The sequence below is a fragment of the Phyllostomus hastatus genome, unplaced genomic scaffold (assembly GCF_019186645.2).
Source record: "Phyllostomus hastatus isolate PE091 unplaced genomic scaffold, TTU_PhHast_1.1 phas_contig_283, whole genome shotgun sequence".
NCBI lineage: Eukaryota > Metazoa > Chordata > Mammalia > Chiroptera > Phyllostomidae > Phyllostomus > Phyllostomus hastatus.
Genome location: NW_025333833.1, coordinates 16681526 through 16702030, shown reverse-complemented (window position 1 = coordinate 16702030; position 20505 = coordinate 16681526). Strand labels below are relative to the sequence as shown.

Below are 20505 nucleotides of genomic sequence, written 5' to 3'. Positions count from 1 at the left end.
GCCCTGAACTTGGTGAGTGGTTTGGGGTAGAAAGTCACTGGATAGTTTTGACAAGGTAGTGTCATGATCTTATCTACATAAAAAAAAATCTGCTGGCTCCAGTGACAAAAACATTACAAGAGATATGTTAGGAGACTATTGCAGTTGTCCAGACAAAGGGGTCTGATGAGATTCGACTATGGTATATCGATGAGATGTGAATACCAGTATATTCAGGAAAAAACTGAAAGTCAAGCTAATGGGGAACTCGGGGCTGGGGAGCGCGGACTGGATCTTAGCTGTGAGGGAAGGAGAGGAAAGGATGACTTGGAGGCTGAAAAGAGGAATCCAGAAAACATTGCAGAAAGACCCCAAATCCGTAACTAAACAGTACAAAGGTTCTTCCTTCCAGTATGATCAATTTACTAATCATTTTTCATCTAATGCAATTGAGATGCTCCTAAAATAACCTGCATGCTTTCAGGCATTAAGTTATTCCAAACAGAAAACAAGTAGGACGTTGTCTTAGCTCTATGTATGTAAGTTCCCAACCCTACATGCAAAATATTTTTAATATTCTTGGAAATAACTTCTCAAAATTGTCTAGTAACAAAGTCCCAAGAGATTTTCTTTACCCATTAATACTTTTTTCTCTCCTCTCCTTCCTTGTTATAAATTTTTGTTTCTATTGGGGGGAACTGTTGCTCTTTAGAAAAGAATTTGCAAATCTATCTGATATTTGAAATAGTCTTTAAATATGTAAAACCTTACATTGTAATAAAAAGGAAACTATTTTAGAGTGCATTTTCTACTTTTATACCTTCAAAGTGCATGGTAAGTTAGTATAATTTGCCTCTTCTTAACAACTGAGAATCACATCAGGGTCACTTGTTACACTGCACTACACTATAAATTCAGTAATTTTCTTAGACCCCCACGATGCAAAGGACTCACCTGATTTTTCCCAGGGATTTCCCTACTGCTAAGCTTCCATTGTGAGGCTACTCTGAGATACTAGTTTGTTTGTTGTTCTGATCATATTTACTTTGTGTTAACCTTGTGGCCAGTCCCCACTTCCACTTCTTTCTGAGGTTCCAGAGCATGCATCTGTTCATCTCTCTGCCCAGAAGAACCAAGGGTGTGTCCAGAAGAAACTAGGTAATTGCGTGGCATGTGAAAAACGAGATGTGTTCTGTACATAAAACTGTTTGGAGTAAAGAACGTGTGTTTTGTGACACCTATTTTCAGAGAGCTTAGAATTTTTTCTACACACTTCCAGCTTATTTCTGAATGCATTATTCTCAGAAGGGGCTTAATTAGACTCACTAGTTATTCATTAAGTACTTATTATGTGCAAGGTACCACACAATCCAGATTTAAGTTGACAAATATAGAAACACCATTACCATACACAAAATGCCTGCATATCATATTTCAGTTGCCCATTCCTGAGAAAACAAAGTTTGTGATACTAGCAGCGTATCAGCGGAATACTATGTAATGTAGTGCTGACTTGGTAAGCGGCTATGGTCCTTTTCCTACACACTAAATTATTTCTAATGCTTGGGACCCATTCCCAATCTGCCTTCTGCTATCAAACCTACCCATACTCATTCTTTACATTTATGCCAAATATCAGCTTCTCCTCTCAAAAGCGTCTTTCTGAATCCACAGAAATCTGATGTACTCATTGTTCCTACTGCCAACTCTCAAAATAATTCCTCTTTTTTATTTAATGATCCCCCTACTGCTAATTTACAGACTTCACTTAACAGTGACCTATAAATAAAATCACAGTGATAATGTAGATGATGACAGTGGTAAGCACGACAACAATGATGCCCAAGGCGGCAGGCGCTGTCCTGAGTGCTTCGCAGGTACCACTGCCTCCTACCCCCCACCCACCTGTGAGGGGAGCACCTGTCGCTCTCCTCGCACAGAGCGAGGAGAGCAAACTTTCAGAGTTTAAATGACTTGCCCAAGTCACACAGGTAAGAAGTGGAAGAGCTGAGAATGTGGCAGGCGCTTGGTAAATGTTCACTGAACATGGTACTGTTTAGATGGGAGTAGGCATTAGAATATTCACATTATCAGCGTATTAATGCTTGTGCATACTCAAGTTCAGACCGCAATAAATGATTTAGGGAACACAGAGTCAGAGGAAGAGCTCCCTAATGTTACCTGTTATTACTGGTTTTGTTATGCCTCTTTATACAAGAAAGAATCAGTCTGATCAGGTTATCACTGAGAAAAAAAATGCTCATTACTTACCTGTCTTATAAAGAAGTCTCCGTGAATGAGAGAAACAATTCCAAAGTTTGTGTACCTAAAAATATGATCCATCAACCACATCATTTCAGAAACAACCTAAAGTGTTTAAGAAACAAGAAATAATTAAATGTTGGACAGAAGAAACCTGACTGTAGTCTAGACCTCTCTAAGTGTTGAGAGTACCTTCTTTGAATGTAGCATGGAGAGCGTATAAAAAATCAAGTAAACATTCCTACTTGTAAATCAATACTGCCCTAACTTTTTAGGTAAGAGGTAAAAATTTCAATATTTCCAGTTTTGTATTTCTCAATTACTCCTTTATGAAGAAGATTTTAAAATTCAAGATTTCAAATCATTCAGCAGTATCAGATCATAAAAATGTTTAGTATAACTAACCTGAAAACAAAAACAAAATTACTCTGAACAAAAAAATGTACCTAAGACAAACTAACTGAAATCTTTTTACAAAAGCAAATAAAACAAACTTTCTTTTGTCTGCATGACTGGCAAATTTCAGGTTAACTCTATTCTGGTTCATACAGTTATCATCTTTGAGTTAGAGTAATAATGTTAGGTGTATTTATATTGACCGTTTTAATCATTCTTTGAGATTCAAAACTAAGTACACTGTGTAATCACTAACTATGATAATATAATTATCATATCAGAAGAATAAAAATGTTAATTGGGGATACTCTTGATACAAAGTCAAATAAACTAGTTTTTACAAAATTTTAACATCATGAATTTAGGGTATAGGTGATAAATATCACCAGAAGTATAAATACATCTACACAGTGATAGTCTTAGTAATTCAAGATTCTTAATAGAAGAAAGGTGAATTTATTCCACATTCCAGCAAGATTATGCCTCTGCTTTCCAGATAAACAAGAAAACAGAAAGCATAGTAATCAAACATATTTTCCTCGACTCCCACCTCATTTCCTGACCCTTGAGCTACAGAATCAAAATCTCTCGGCCCTAAGCACACCAGGTGTCTTCTTGCCTTGGTCACCTTGGCCGTGACGATCTCACTAAAGAACAGGCCCTTCACTACTCTGCCTTACTCAATTCTACTTCTTCGAGGTGAAGTTTATGTCCTCTTCCCTCCACCACGTTTTCTATACCCATCAAGTACATTGTGAGCTCACCGGCCACCGATACTTCTCACTTTGCAATGATGTATCGTTTGCTGTATCCTCCCTCCACCTACCAGTGGCCAGTCGGCTCCTCTGGGAGGAGGAAAGTGTGTCATAGGGTGGTGATCTGTTTACAGTCACTGACCATGTATATGAAGCACTTCATAAACATGTGCTAATTTGTTTACTTACTCTAGGCCAAGTATTTGCTGCATTAATTTTATATACTACTTATTTAGTTTTCTATGACTAGAACCTGTTTAACTTCTCCTAAGGTGGTAAGTCCTTTAATGCTAAAGATAATTTCTTTTAAACCCACCCAATATATAGACACATCTTATTATTAATATAAGCCATTCAAATCACCAGTTCAACCAGAGCCTTAATAACATTAATTAAAATGGGCCTCATATTTTTCCTTCCAATACGCTTTGCAAATAAAATCCAAAATAATATTTACCTTATTTTCCTTTGGTGAAAGATCCCCCAGATCACCAAATTCATGGACTGGTTTCTCTCTCGTATCTTAAACAATACTGTTCTTTGTCTCTATATTTCTCAAACTGGAAACCCACCACTTCACCTTAAGATAGCCCCCAATTTAAACCATATTAACTTGGCTTTCATCCCAGTTATTATTTTAAAAACAGCTTTAGAGAGATACAATTCACATGATCCCAGTTATTATTTCTTTTTAAGTCTCTAAATTTCTCTCCTGGAGTGACTTAGAAATACGCATTTTTGAAGTTTTTCTAAAGTCTCAGGAAAAGCACACGAGCACATATTAAAGTCTGCGTTCCAACCGTAGGGAGACGCGTGGGTGGATTCCGCGCCGCCCGCCCCACCCCGCCCTGTCCCCCTCCGTCCCGCTGTCAGGCAGAGGCTCACCCGTCCTTTGTCCTGGAGGCACATCATCAGAGTGCACACGTCTCCGGTTGCCTGATGGTTCACCAACATTACTGCTTCGTCTTTGGAAATGGCTTTAATATCGTCGCCCCATTCCATCACTGTAAGAATAAACAAGCTGTCATTTTAAAGACTTTTATGTCACTAGAAACCTTGCATTAGAAATGCATTACTGGTATACATTAATGATGATACATCACTTAGCTGAAACTTCTGCACGTTTAGAACTTTACTTCTTATAAAAATACGAACATCGATATAACATTTTGCAAAGCCCAAAAACATCCATCAAAATAAAAAATGGTCATACCCTTTGATCTACCAGTTCTACTTTTTAAAATTTATCCTATAGAAACATTCATCTAAACAGGCAAAGATACATGCATAAAGGATGTTTGCTGCAACTTAAATGTCCACCGACAGGGGAATGGATAAGACACTTATGACGTAATAGAAGAGTATGAATCCATTAAAAGAATGGAGGGCGTCTCTGTACCCAAATCCCCCAAAGGACTTGTTACCTAAACAGAACAAGTCACAAACAGTGTATACAGCATGATAACATGTTTTTAAAGAAGAAATAAAATTTATGTTATTTAATACATTGGAAAAAGTCTGGGGGAATGAATTCCAAACTATTAATATTGATCGTCACTAGGAAGTGATTCCCAGAATGCTTCAAATGCTGTTTTGTAATAAAATATGCAAATATTATAAAAATATGTTAAGTATCTTCACTTCAAAATAAGAAAATAAAGATGTTGCGTTCACTACAAATCTCCAGATGGAAAGTCAGAGCCTATGCGAGCACTCCAAGGGAAACAGTGGCGTCTCCATGAGGTCAGGCTTCATTTTACGGTAAATTCACTTTGCAGAAAAAAATAAAATTGAGCACCAGTCTCACACATCAGTATTCTACAAAGAAGCTTCTAGGGCTCCTCAAACGCCTGCCATGAACTACCAGGGGCTGAGTATGCGTTAGTGTTCACTTGTCCCGGGCCACGCTGAATTCCCCAGTCCTGCTCGGCCTCCCCAGTTCCCTCTAAAAAAACTACTCTGACACGACAATAAAGTCATGTTGAATTTCGTAAAACTCTGTATTTTATTCAACAACACATTTAATCGCCAATGACTCTGGGACTCTTTCCCTACCATACCTGTACCATATGATACATACTTCAAAGACAGACACCGTTAGACTAACACAATCTAGGTAAATCATGCTTGAAGAGAAAAAGCACGTATTTCACGTGCGGAGCAGCCGTGTTCCGCGGACTGTACCCTGCTATCCCAGAACCGGCTAAGTGTAACGACGGAGCCAGTATCTTAACCAAGAAATAGGACTGTTGGCATGTTAAAGAAGAGAAGCTATGGATGCCTGCCAGGTTGTACATCGAACTTGATTAGAAGAACAAAAATATTTTAACATACTGTTCTGTGAAATGAATTCTCAAAAAATAATTGGGTCAGGTCCACTATTTCCAAAGGGAATACAGGAAACTGAATAAAAACTGAAAAAGGAGTTTTCTAGTTGTAACAGAATTTTTAAAATTCTTGTTAGAAACCAAAGCCAAAGATGATCACTTACCACACTCACCCACATGCACACACACACACCAACAAACCTCTCCCCAGAGTTACAGACTAGAGCTGACCAGGACATTTTTCATCTCAAAAAGAAAATTTAAAAGAATAATTCACCACAAATTCCTTAAAAACAGGGATGCTAAAGCCATTATTCTGACTGACAAGACAATGAACGTGGAAAAGAAAGGCTGCTTAATACATGACCACACAAACTTATCCTCCAAAGTTCAAAAACAGTGTGCCTGCAAGCAGACACCCTAGACTATTTTACTGTGTTGTGCCTTGGTTTTCTCCTTTATAAAACAGTAGTATCGTTAATGTTACTCCAAACATATTGTAAAAATAAATGAGACATAACTGACAGACTCACAGAGATCTTGGGTAATTGGATTACATGAGAGTGGAAGTTACTTTTGAAATCAATACTAACTAGAAGAGTCATATGCCCACTGTGTCACGTAAGGTCAGCTGTTCTAATAGGAATAGTAAAGACTGTGAAGAGCAAAACACCACATGAAAGAATCTCTCGTTGCTCAAAAACTGTGGCTTTCAGTAGCCCACATTGGAGGCAGACTGGATTGGATTCATCCCAAGTTAGAGGTTAGCCGAGCAAATGGGGCGAGATGAAAAGAGAATGAGAACATAATTAAGGGCGGCCATGAGGAAGTAGCTTAAGGTACTAATTAATGGAGGGGAGACTGGTGAGGAAAGGAACCAAGCAAGGGGGTTATTAACTGAAAGAAAACGGAGGGAGGAGAGGTATTTGAGGCTACCCCTCATCTTCACGCTTACCCATCCTAGTCAATCTCCCAGAAGGCCCGGGTATTTAGAAAAAGCCCCTGGGTAAGGCTGATGTTCACCTGTGAACAAGAACTGCTGGAACTGAAGCACTGCTGACCTTTGTTTTATTTTTTAACCAAGTATACTGAACATATTAGGCAATTGTGGCCAGTGCCCCTTTTTTGGGCACTTAAAATTTAAGAGGTTTAACTTGAGGAGACAAGGCTGAAGGTGTAGCTTTTGAACTGGTTGCTAAACGAAAAGAATAACAGCAGCATACATGATTAAATAGATATACAATAATTAAATACTAATAATCTTAATAGATAACACTTACAGAATGCTTACTTTGTGCCAGGCATTTATAATTAGTAACAAAATCCCACGTGTCCAGATATCATGATCCCCAATTTACAATTAAGGGAAACGAGACACAAAATGCTAAGCAAAATTTGCCAAGTTGCGCAGTTAGGAAGTAGGGGAACTCGGATTCAAAACCACGGCTGTCACTGCCCGCTACAGGTCAGAGAACCTTGAAGGCAGTACTTGGGTAAGTTGCTCACAGGTCCCCTGAAGTTGCCCGTTACTGTGCCAGGAAGTGGGGTGGACAGGCTAAGTCCCAAAGTCCTCAACAAATAAGGCTGGTGGATAGCAGCAATCAGGAGGGGTACAGAAGCACACAGCCAAAGAATTAAGTGGGGTTTGTTTGTTTGTTCGTTTGTTTGTTTGTTTTTGTGTGACAGTTGAATAATAACCAAGTCTAGAGAGGCGATGGATATCAAAGAAAAAAATCAGCATTGTCTTTGGGCCCAGGAGGCAGCCATCTTGAGCATCATACGCTCATCACAGAACCAGCTCTTCCCCTTAGGCTTCTCCGTCTCAACAAAGGACACCATCATTCACTCAGGCAACTCACGACAAAACCTGCGACCACCTTTGATTCCTCCCTCTCCTTAGTTCTCCACACTCAGTGCGTCTCTAAATCACGCGGTCTCTGCCTCCAGAACACACCCTGCACCCTCTGTGTCCGTCCGTCTTTGCCCTCCAGCAACTCTAACTCTTCCCTGGACTGCCCAGCATCCTCCTAACTAGTCTTCTTGCTGCCACTCCAGCCGCCTGCTTAAAAGAAAGCTTCAGAATATAGTCCAATTCTAAATACCAATCAAATCAAAATCATCACTGGTAGGCATGAACTTAAAAAGAGCACGAAAGTTAAAGGTAATAATTGGTAAGAAACTAACTGGTATTTAAAAAAAAAAAGAACCAATGTATTAGAGCAAACTCATAGACACAGAGAACAGATTGGTGGGTATCAGAGGGGACGGGGGTTTGGGTTGAACAAAGGTCGGTAGGGGGGTCAGCTGTATGGTGATGGATAGTAACTAGATTTTGGGGGGTGATCAGTTTGTGATATATACAGACATTAAATTATAATGTGCACCTGGACGATGTATGTAATTAATTAGTTAGCTAGTTAATTAAACAAACTTACACTGTTTTGAAAAAGGGAACTATTGATAGCTTGGGAAAAGCAATGGTTCCTGCAGCCATGAGAACTGCAAAACTTCTAGCATCCTAGCGAACAGCCTCTATCACAACCCCCAAATCCTACAGGTTTCCAAACATCCGCCTCCTGGCCCCATCCCATTTAAGAACCACTAAGGCAGAAAGTTCAAAATGAGTTAGGTCAGTACAGGCCTGTGGTAAAACCAGAGTGAGGTTAAGTAACAAAGGGGAGCAGCAGAGCCAGCACGAGGCCCAGGCCCGAGAGCAGCGTGCTCCCTGGGAGCAGGTCCAGCCTTCTGGCGCTCACCCTTCACCTACTCAGCCCAGGACGTGGCAGCCAAGAGTCTGCAAGTCTCCTCTAGAAAATCCAACCAGCTCTAGAGGAAAGATCTACAAATACTCGTATCTACGGCTCTCTAATGAAATATTCCAATCAGATCTGGTACCCTACAACTAGGTACCAGAATTCTGCACATCACCATATAAACCACAGAAGCCAGCAGGTGAGAGGAAATGGTGTTATGTGGTGTGGACAGGTGGGATGGATTGTGGGAATGAGGGAGAGTAGTTTTTTGTAAAAGGCGGGAGGCTATATTTTTGTATTATTCAAAAGGTAAGAATATCTTTAGCATCTTTATATTCCGGAAGTCAAGAGCAAAGATAAAAGGAGACAGTAATTAGTGACGTGAGACTGGGGGTGGGGAAGAGAAAAGGGAAGAGTCTCCAGGCCACAGCCCCGGGCCACCAGCCCAACCCAAGGCACAGTGGGCAATGAGGGGAGTTAAAAGCTGACCTAGGAGAGAGAAATGTTCAGAAAATAATCATGAACATAGATACCCCAGGTGGAGCTGAGCTGGGCGAAGTTGGGGATGCCCCTACAATGAAAGGGCAGAGAGCAGGCCTAAGTATTCACACCAGCCAAATGCCCAAGAGGGCTTATGCCAAGAAATTCATAGTTGGAGCTAATATGTAGCCTCTGGTTGAGGCCTGACCATATTCCCAAACTTTGAAATCCAGGCTAGTGAAGGAAAAAAGCACTAAGAATATAATCAGATGAGAAACTAATTAATTGTATTACATAGTGTTACATTTTCTTATTTTGAAGAGCTTTCATTCTGATTCTCTCCATTGCCACAGTAGAGCTGTAAGGCACAGAAGCCAGGTGTATCAGTCTCACGTAAAGCTGAGGATCAGAGGAGATACTGTACTAGGTAATACTGTAAGCAAGCACTGTAAGTCTAACTGAAATCCTGGTCTGTTGACCCCTGACACCAAAGCACACACATCCCTTGTGTATGATTACTAACCAGCCAACTGAAAGGAAGTGTGCTATGTTTTCAAGGCATCATGAAAATAGCATGGGCTTTAGAATAGGAGACCTTCACTCAAAGGCCAGCTCTGTCCCTTGCTAGCTCTGTCACCCACCAGAGCTCTATCCCCCAAAGTAACTTCCACCAGGCTTCACTGTCTGCTTATACAATGGGGTGGATGTTCCCTGCCTCCAAGGACTGTTTATACTGTATAGTATTTAATAAGAACCCACATGCAAGCACTTGCGAAAAGGCCTGGAGCACCAGGCACTCGGGGTAAGGTGCTCTTCTCATGGGAGGTGTCGTCAGTTACCTGTGGTCTGCATGGAACAGTAAAAGGCATGGGGCAGGCTTTTCTTTTCTTTTAACGCCTTCCCAAAGAAAAATAGTTTCTAAAGTCACCAGAAACACTGACTCAGAAAGCAAACTGTAAAGTAAAGAATCTAAGGTCACAAGAAGAAAACATCATTTCGAGATTGTTATTAACAGGATGATGAATGTAAGAACTTGACACAGGGGAGAGAATAAAGAGGCTACCTAATTAGAATCCACTATAGGGATAAGGTTCAAACTCACAGTCTATGGGGTCCATGTATGAACTTCAGAGTTATAAGCTCCTTGAAGTCGTTTGTAAAACTGTCAGCATGTGCAAAGGTGCTGGGGTAGGCCAAAAAAATGTTCCCCCACCTCCAACTCATAAGATGTCCATGTCAAATCCCCGGAACCTGTGAATGTTACTTTATCGTAAAAGATATGATTAAATTAAGGGTCTTGAAAGAAGGAGCTTATTCTGGACTATCTGGATGGGCCCCAAACCAAGGAGACGTGTCCGTGTGAGAGACACACAGAACAGACACGGAGAAGAGGAGGAGGCAGATGGAGTGGTGCAGCCACGAGACCAGGAGAGCTGTGGCTACCGGAAGCTGAAGAGGCGAGGGATCTCCCCAGAGAGCCCCTGGCAGGACTGCTGACACCTTGAATTGAACTTTTGGCCTCTAGAAATGTGAGAGAATAAATTTCTGTTGTTTTAAGTGCTTCTGTAGTAATTTGTTATGGCAGTCATAAGAAATTAATACAGGTGCACTTTTCAAGGCGGGGGAGGGGTGGTTGGGGGAAGGCCCATTACTTTCATCAGATTCTGAAAAGAGGTTTTTGTGAATTCCAGAAAGTAAAACTACCATTGCAGAGGATAAAACAAAACTGTCTATAAACAGAGGAACTAGAAAAGTTTTTAAAAACCTGCAGAACAAGTCATTACTTTGATAAGATCCCATGGTTCATAAAGGTTGAAATAAAAAAACTAGTAAGCTGTCCTCTGACATCTGTCCAAAATCCACTCTACTGTCTCCTGGAGTTCAGCTTTATGAATGCATTAAAAGGCAATGATTCCCAAACAACTAAACAGCTTGTTTAAAATATAGGTTCTCAGACTCTGTCCCCATACACTGATTCGGAGTCTCCAGGGCAGAGGGTGCGTGTCCTCTGATAATCCAGGCACGCAGACAGAAGTGGAAACCACTACCGCGAGGCAGGGGTCAGTGAACTTGATTTTCTGCCCAGCGTCGGATTGTAAGTACGTTAGGCCATGCAGGTGAAGCGGCAAAATGGAGGATATTATACAGGTGTGTATTTACATAACAAATCTATTTTCCAATGAATTTTCAAAAATTTTATTGACAAAATTCAAAATATAAGAATAACTAATGGGTGATACACTCTAAGACCCTCTGCAGATGCCTGAAACCACAGATAGTACTGAACCATATATATATATATATATATATACATATATATATATATTCATATATATATACATATATATTCATATATATATGAACCATATATATATATATACACACACACACACACACACATATTTGTTTTTTTCCACACATAGTTATGATACAGCTTAATTTATAAATTAGGCACATTAAGTGGTTAACAATAGCTAATAATAAAATAGAACAGTTATAACAATATACTGTTATAAAAGGGATGTGAATGTCTTTGGGATCACTACTGAGTATAATAAGGGGACCTGAAACAAGCACTGTGACAGGTCCACAGCCCATCTGCCATCTGAGATGGCTACTAAGTGGCGAACTGGCAGGTGGCTTATTTACGGTGTGGATACTAGACAAAGGGATGATTCACATCCGCTGGGGATGGAGCAGGACAGTGCACGATCTCACCATGCTGCTCAGAATATGGTGCAATATAAAACTTACGATTATTTATTTCTGCAGCTTTCCACATAATATTTTCAGACTGTGGTTGACAGCGAGTAACTGAAACCATGGAAAGTGAAACTGCAGAACATGAAACTGTGGAGCAGGGTGGACTACTGCACAACTTTCTGCAGCACAGGTCTGCTAATGAGACGTATGGGCGTCCTTTGGGGAGGGTTACCATTTCACTTAACTGGGGTTCAAAGTCAGTGTTTCCTATCATCAGATGGATGTCCAACAGCGATCTGTGAAAACCTCCAGAGCGGGAAAGGATTTGCAAAACAAACAGGCAGTGGGCTGGATTTGGCTGCTTACCAACCACTGCAGAAAGGCATTAAATAAAAAAAGGAAGAAGACGAATAAAGAACCACAACTCCTGCTTGTAAGCAATTGAAAAATTAGTTAAAGAGACACGAACAGCAACAGTAAAAATAAGAGTGAAAAACAGGAAGCAATTTTGAATATTTTATGTCATAAAGCAGTGAGTCCTAACCATTTCAAGTATGAACAGCCTTTTCAATGTCCAAATATGTAGCAGATATTTATGACAGTTCTTTTAGCACTGAGTGAAAACATCCACAACAAAAAGCAACTATAAAGTCTATAATATTTTTAAGGGATTTCTGATTAATCAAAACAGCAGCTACATATATTTGAAAAATATTAACATATATTTACAAGACATTATTTATCCACAGATGATACTTAATATGTACATAGATTCTTGACCCTGACAGAACCCTGAAGCACTACAGGAAATCTCGGCCCAAAGATTAGGAACCACAGTTACGGAGCAGATGACAGAGAGGTTCAGAAAGGAGACAGCAGACACTGAAGGAGGGGGAGCCATGTCATGGGGTTAGATAAGTAGGCAGAACCTTTCAGAGAAACTGAACAAAAGATCTCAGGGAGAGGAAGAATAGTGAGGAAATGTAGACAGAATGAGAAGAGCAGTCTTAGTAAATACCAGTTCCGAACAGGAGCAAATTACGGAGGCGCTGCCTGCCCGCCCCCGCCACCAGAGCCAAGGGCTTTCCACGGATCGTCCCCCCTAAATGCTCTCTCCTTCCATCTTCACTGAGGACAGTTCCCTAACACGTCAGCCATGCAAGTAAGTGACCCTAAGTAGGTCAGCATCTTGACTTTTTCATCTTAAAAATTAAAAGACAGCCCTGGTCGCGTGGCTCCATTGGTTGGAACGTCATCCTGTCCACCAAAAAGGGTGCAGGTTGGATCCCTGATCAGGGCACACACTGAGGTTGTGGGTATGAGGCCGGATGCAGAGCATGCAGGAGCCAACCAATCCATGTTTGTCTCTCACGTCAATGTTTCTTCAATCTCTTTCGTTCTCTCTCCACCCACCCCCTCCTTCTTCCTCTCTCAAATCAGTAAATATATCCTTGGGTGAGAATTTTTAAAAAATAATTATAAATAAATTGATTAATTAATAAATATTAAAAGCCTTCTCTTGAGCCAGTTTCTCTCCTGCAACTATCACCCTCTACTCCTTCAGAGCCAAGCTTCTGGAAAGCCCTGTATTCATGTTTGCATTTACCTTCTCCCGTTCCTCATTGATCTCCAACCTGCTCCGGCCCAGTTTCCACTTCTACCACCTCGGTGAGGCTGCTCTCGCCAAAAGCAACATACCAGCGCAACAGCTCTCGTCTCCCAAAACAAACTCCCATCAGGAGTTCCCATGGCCTTCAGGTCAATGGCTTCTTGCTGACGGCCATCAGACCCCCCGACCTCCCACACACACACTGCTGAACCCTGACCTCCCATGCCTAGGAAGGCATTCCTGCTGCTTCTCTGCCGCTCCGCCTTAGGCTCCACCACTCCCCTCTCCCGAGCCTCCCACTGTTGGAAGCCTCTGAGACTGACCCCGGGCTTCTCATCACTCAGAATTTGGGATCTCCCTAGGTGTTCTCCTCCATCTCCATGGCTTTAAACACCTTTGGTCGTTGCCCGACCTGCCTTTCTAGCTCAAGTGTCCCTTCTGAGTTCCAGACTTCACATCCCCACATCTACTTCAGAGCTCCACTTGGATGCTTCTCACCTACCCTCTAAATTTCTCTCTCTCCTCTCCTGTTCATGTTACTCCTTCTCAGGCTGCCCTAACCACCCCGCAGCTCACACCAGAACCCTCATGGTCGCCCCTGGCACCTGTCCCGTAGCAGTGAAACACCAGGCCTCTCTCACGCCATCCTCTTCACGCCTGCTTGGTTCCCATGGCCTTCAGGTCAATGGCTTCTTGCTGACGGCCATGCTAATCGACAGAGGAATTCTGCTGGCAGCTTGAGTTTTCCAACAGCAGCCCCTTACCACAAGGTGCCTCTCCCGAGGAGATGAGGGAAGTGTGTACAAAAACAATGACTGTTTACCAAAGATTTGCAGGAACCTTACGACCAGACTCACATCAGCTAGAGCCTGCAGACTAGGAACAAACACATTCCACTGTGTCCTCAGAGCCCTGCTGGTGCCCAGATGTTTGCAGCAGCCGGCTAGCACCCCTTGCCCCTCCCATTCCCCCTCCCTTGACATAAAAGAAGCCTGAACTCTGCACTTTCTGAAGATGGATTTGCCACACCACTTGGTCTCCCATCTTCTCTTTGTGCCTTCTGGGTCAATAAACCTTTCCCTACTCCAACTCGGACGTTTCGAGTTTCGACCTTGGTCTGGTAACACCCCCATTGCATCCTGTATGGTCAGTCCCTTGGCTAACCCTGACAATTCCCCCTATAAAACCCTCCAGTGAGTGAGTTCTCCTCTTTGCATCCCCACGGCCATCACGCCGAGACCAAGCTACTCTCTCCTCACCTGACCACCTCCCGAAGGTGTATCCCTTGCACACTCTCCACTCCCTCTAATCCATTTCCGCAAAGCTGGCGGAGTGTAGAATTACAAATATGAACTTGATCTCACCATCCCCTTACTTAAAATCCTTGAATGGTTTCCTCTTAGGATGAGTTTCAAAACCCTTCACATGCACTTAAAAGGCCTCAGTGGATTTGGCCATATCACCTCCCCACCACAACCTTCCCTACTTCCTCATTCACTGCGTGCTGCAGCCAGTCCAGCCTTCCCTCTGCTGCCCGAACAGGACGAACCCCTTTCCTCCTCTGCACCAGCTACTCCTCACTCAGCCTCACCAGGCCGACCCCCATTGACTGCCCAGTTCTCAGTTTCCGTGCCGCTTTCTCCAGGAGGCCATTCCTCCCGGACACCCATCTCTCCAGACTGCGCCCTCCGTTCTTACTCTTGTAGTGCCTACACTTGTTCTTCGGAGCCCCTCTCACGGCTGTGATGACGTGCTTGCGTGTGCCTCCTGTTGCCTCGCACACGGGACAGTCAACCACAGCTGCACAGGAGCTGTGCCGCCAGCCCCCCCGCCCCGCCACCACCGCCCAGGGCCTGAGGGAGCATTTGTTATCGGGACGGGTGGCTGCATCAGCCAGAAGACAATCCAACAAAGTTGCTCTGAAGCACTTCATAACTTATAAACATAAAATTTGGTTAATATTTTAGTCAGACTATGGCTTAAATTAATAAGTTAACATTATTTATTAATTAAAGCAAAAACTGTATTGAGCTATACTATTAGCTAAGCTTGAGTACCCTCAAATATATTTCTAAAACTATCCCATAAGTTAGCTTTTATTCATTTAGACGTACTTTTCCCCAAAAGGTTAACATAGTTGATTTCCTAGGCACTAATATCATCACATTAACAAAAGTTATTCATAGAGTACCAACTACCACGCTATTAACTTTACATTAAAGCTTCACAAGCAATAAACATAACAACCTCTATTTTTACAGCTTATGAAACTGAGGCTCAGAGAAGTAACTAGCTCAGAGTCATACAACCAGCAAGTGGTGGTGGCAGGACCCCAACTTATACTAACTCACAAGTCAATTTTGTTACTATATCACGCTATCTCTAATATCATACTTACTTTATTTAGCAATATCTATTCTTCATTAAAAGTACATCTTTCTATAAGGATCCCAGGCCTAACCTGACTTTAAATGATTATTCAGATAACTGCCCAATTCAGTCACTCACATACAAAACCAATCCTATCCCGCCCACAAAAAAACAGCGCCCGTGACTCGTTAAAAATGATACCCTTGTTCCTTATCCATGTAATCTATACTTTACTCTACAAAACACAAATTTAGCTTCCAGGTAATTTTCATCTCTGCAAGGACTTCAATTAACTTTGAAAAATGGAACCATCATATTAAGGGAAAATGTACATATTGATTTCCATTTTTCCAGAAAACTTCTTGCAGATCCATTGGACACATATTTCATAGTAAACTCAACTACTTCTAAAACCATCCATCAAAATAAAAACTATGCCAAATTTCCTTTTGGTAGGAATTACTCTAAATCACCCTCTCTAGCACAGTATTTTACAAATCAACAACTTTGCTAACTGGCAGTAGGCAGTCGATAAACATTTGGTTTCTCAATCACACAAGATACTCCTACAACTAATGTCCTGTTTTCTTGAGAAAGCAAACAGTAAATGTTGTTACATTAATAATATTTCTGACACAGGTGAAACATATAACTAGAAAACATTTGCTCAACACAGAGGTAGGAAGGGGTCATTTAACCCAATTATGAATATTAATTATTGAAAAACACTATTCTCAGTGAGCATTTCTAAATCCAAGATGAAGTTAAATTAGGATTTCTGATTCATGAATGAATGACTACTGAAGTCATAATAAACAGCAAAAAGGGTCATGATTTTTGAAAAAATTAAACTACAACAAAATATACTTAACACTCAAAACTTATTATGGCACTACAGCAATGAAGATAGTGTGGGACTGGCATAAGGAGAGACATATACAAACAATGAAATAGAACTGAGAGTCCAAAAATAAATCCATACAGCCAACTGATTTTCAACAAAGGTGCCAAGATCATTCCATGTGGAAAGGGCAGTTTTCTCAACAAACTATGCTAGGAAAACTGGATATTCACATGCAAAAGAACGATGTCTGGTCCTCTACCTTATACCTGAGGGAAAAACTAATGCAAAATGGATCAAAGACCTAAATATAAAAGCTAAACTCTTAAAAGAAAACATAGGTGTAAATCTTCACGACCTTGGATTGGTCCATGTTTCTCAGCTATGGCACTGAAAGCACAAGCAACCAATGAAAAAACAGAGAGGGCATAGTACACAGCAGGGGTCCCCAACCCCTGAGCGTGTACCCTTACTGGTCAGTGGTTAGGAACCAGCCGGGCCACAGAGCTGGAGGTGAGCAGCCCCGGGCAAGTGAGGGAAGGTTCACCTGTATTTACATCCACTCCCATGGCCCACATTGCTGCCTGAGCTCCGCCTCCTGTCAGATCAGAGGTGGCATTGGATTCTCATAGGAGCACCAACACTGCTGTGAACTGTGCGTGCGAGGAGTCTAGGTTGCGGGCTCCTCAGGAGACTCCAACTCCCGGTGATCTGAGGTGGAGCTGAGGTGGCGATGCTACTGCTGACAAGCGGCTACAAACACAAATCGTCATTAGTGGAGAGGTGTGACTGCACAGAGACCATAATAAATCATCGCTTGCAGACTCATATCCAAGTCCTCTCAGTGAGTGGCAAGTGACAATGAAGCTGCATCTGGTGGCAGGCTGTAAAGCCATCCCCCTCTACCCCAGTCCATGGAAAAACCATCTTCCATAAAATGAGTCCCTGGTGCCAAAAAGGCTGGGGACCACTGGCTCACAGAATACAGAAAAAAACTTATAACTCAATAATAAAAAGACCATAACCCAATTTAAAAATGAGCAAAGGATTTGGATAGACATTTCTCCAAAGATACATAAATGGCTAGTAAGTACATGAAAAGATGCTCAACATCATTCGCCATTCGCCATTCGGGAAATGCAAATCTAAACCACAGTGAGCGACCACTTCACACCCATAGGGTGGCCAAATTAGAACAAAACAACAAAACAAAGCCCCAGAAAATAAGTATTGGCGAGGATGCAGAGAAACCAGAACTCTTCCACGTTGCTGCTGGGAACGTATAATGGGACAGCTGCTGTGGAAAACAGTTTGGCAGCTCCTCAGGAGTTAAACATAGAATTATCACATGACCCAGCACTTTGACTTCTGGGTCCAAAGGACTTAAAAACATGTTCACACGGAAACTCACACATGAATGTCCATAGCGGTATTATTCATAATAGCCAAAATGTGTAAACAAGCCAAACGCTCACCAGCTGATGAGTGGATGAACAAAGTGTGGTCCACACACACAGTGAGGTGTCATCCAGCCAAACAAAGAAATGAAACGCTGACACGTCAAAATATGGACGAACCTTGGAAAAACGTGATGCTGAGCGAAAAAAGCCAGACTCAAACGACTACATATTGCACGACGCCATTTACACGCCACATCAAAACAGGCGAACCCAGAGAGACAGAGCACGGATTGGCGGTGGCCAGGGGCAGAAAGGGGGAAGAAATGGAGTCACTGCTAATGGTCTGCGCTTTCTTTGGGTGGTGATGACGTGTTCTGGACTAGTGAACGCAGGTGGCTGAGCAATTTTGCAACTGTAATAAAAACCACTAAACTGTCCATTTCAATATGGTGAATTCTAGATATGTCAGTTATATCTTAATTTAAATATATTATTTTATTTTTCAAATATTATTTTCAATTACGGTTTACATTATTTTGTATTAGTTTCAGGTGTATAGCACAGAGGTTTTACATATATATATGTTCTTAATACTAAAGCTACACTGATCATAGTTTAGTCTTGTAATGATTCAGAAACTTCTTGATATATTTAAATTTACAGATTTTTTTCCCTTAAAGTATCAAATAATGCAAAATTCGAATTAACAGAATATGCAAAGTGTATCTTAGATATGAGTCATATGGTTCTTAAAGTTTAATGGTAAAATGATGTTTGGCAAGGGTGTTTTGCTAGCAAAACTTGATCAGATCTATTATATCGTAAGAAAAAAATATAACTTGTAACTAAAATTTAGGCATTCTTTCTACAATACTATTTTTAAATTATCTGTACTATAAAGAAACAAAGCAACCAGATTTGCTTTGTTTTTAGTATTTAAAAATATTAACTTTTAAATGTTAATTCTTAGTAACCTAGATTTTACATGTTTATATTCATAAGAAGAAATGAGAGCCCCGGCTGGGTAGCTCGGCTGGCTGGAGCCGTGTCACTCCATACACCAAAACAATGGTTGCAGGTTCGATCCCTGGTCAGGGCACCTATTGTGGGTTCCGCTCCTGGTCTGGGTGCATATAGGAAGCAACTGATTTGTGTTTCTCTCTCTCTCCTTCCTCTCTCTCTAAAATCAATGAACATATCCTTTGGTGAGGCTGAAAAAGAAAAGAAGAAATGAGACATTCTACTAATTAACGAGTACACTGAAAGCGGGAATCATTTCTCTAGGTTAGTAATATGCCACATGAAACTTGAAAGCCTTGTGACCACAGTCCTTACTAATGGCACTTTATTTTCAGTTCCTGTCACATGCCTTTGCTATGTGAAATCAGCAGTTGAGGCCATTAACAAACTGTCAGTTTTCAGTGGTAGAATTCATTAGTGTATAGATTGTAAGGCTTATAAATGCAAAGCTACCATATGCCTAATGGAAATAGACTAGTAATTATATTCAAGCTTTAATGAACATCACCTGAGCCTCTGGGGTCCGGGCAGGTGGCACAAGGGAGCAGAGTGGGGCAAGGGAGGGGCAGGATCTTGGGTGAACGGTGTACGGGCAAGCACAGGCCCCAGCAAACCGCTGCAGACAGAAGTGAGGGGCCAGCGCGGCCAGATTCCTAATTTCCCAAGAGCTGGAAATCTTGGTTTTATTTTTTATGTTTTGTGAAATCTAATTTTGAAATGTTGGCAACTAATTTTTTAAAAAGTTGGGATAGTATGAAGGCCAAATAAAGCGCATCAGTTGGTGAATATGTCCATGAGTTTCCAAACTCTGAAAAGAAACTCCTGAAACTAGTTTATAAGAAACTATAAATAGACTATATTTAACATATTATGTATTTTTTATAGATAATAACTATATATTTTATATACTTAGTATATAATACACAATAAGGACATTTATTGAAGTTTGGGGGGATGCTGCTCACCATGAAAGTTTTCAAGGTGGTCCACAGACCAGACCCTAGAGAGTAGCATTTTCTTTTTGATCCTTACCTGAGGGTATGTTTATTGATTTTAGAGAGAGAGGAAGGTAGGGAGAGAGATAGAAACAGTGATTGACTGCCTCCCGTACGCACCCCAACTGGGGCTCAAACCTGCAACCTAGGTATGTGCCCTAACCAGGATTTGAATCCACAACTTTTTTTTTTTTTTTGGTGTATGAGACAATACTCCAACCCACTAAGCCACCTGGCCAAGGCGAGAATAGTAGTAGTAATGTCACATTTCAGCCATATTCCTTACTGAAGTATCAAAGGTAATTCACTACTTCCATTCATGTTGGTAAAATTTGTTACTGTACCCAAGGAGAAATTAGAGTAGTCCAAAAATCAAAACAGCTAGAGAACCACCGGGAGGAAAAAAATTGAGAGCTTATTTCTCGCTTTTTGACAGATCTTAAAAAATTAATTAGCCGGTAAAATTGTTCTTCGTTTTATAACAATCAACTAGTAGAACAGTAGAATGGTGACAGAGCTGTCTGAATTATAATTACATAGTTGAATAAAAATCTTGTGTTTTGCTTCCTGCTACGACCATGGCGGAGTTACAGACATGCATCTTCCTGGAGAATA

General features: G+C 41.2%; 1 protein-coding gene across 5 annotated transcripts in view; it reads right to left on the bottom strand.

The window, feature by feature from the left end:
- The window catches only part of LPGAT1 (lysophosphatidylglycerol acyltransferase 1), a 100988-nt gene that overhangs the window by 38532 nt on the left and 41951 nt on the right, over positions 1-20505 (bottom strand). For all 5 annotated transcript variants that reach the window (XM_045838398.1, XM_045838400.1, XM_045838395.1 and 2 more), the window contains 2 exons: positions 4278-4396; positions 2251-2346 (listed from right to left, as the gene is read on the bottom strand). In XM_045838398.1, the coding sequence (XP_045694354.1) occupies positions 2251-2346; positions 4278-4396 (215 nt within the window). The remainder of the gene's footprint in view (positions 1-2250; positions 2347-4277; positions 4397-20505) is intronic.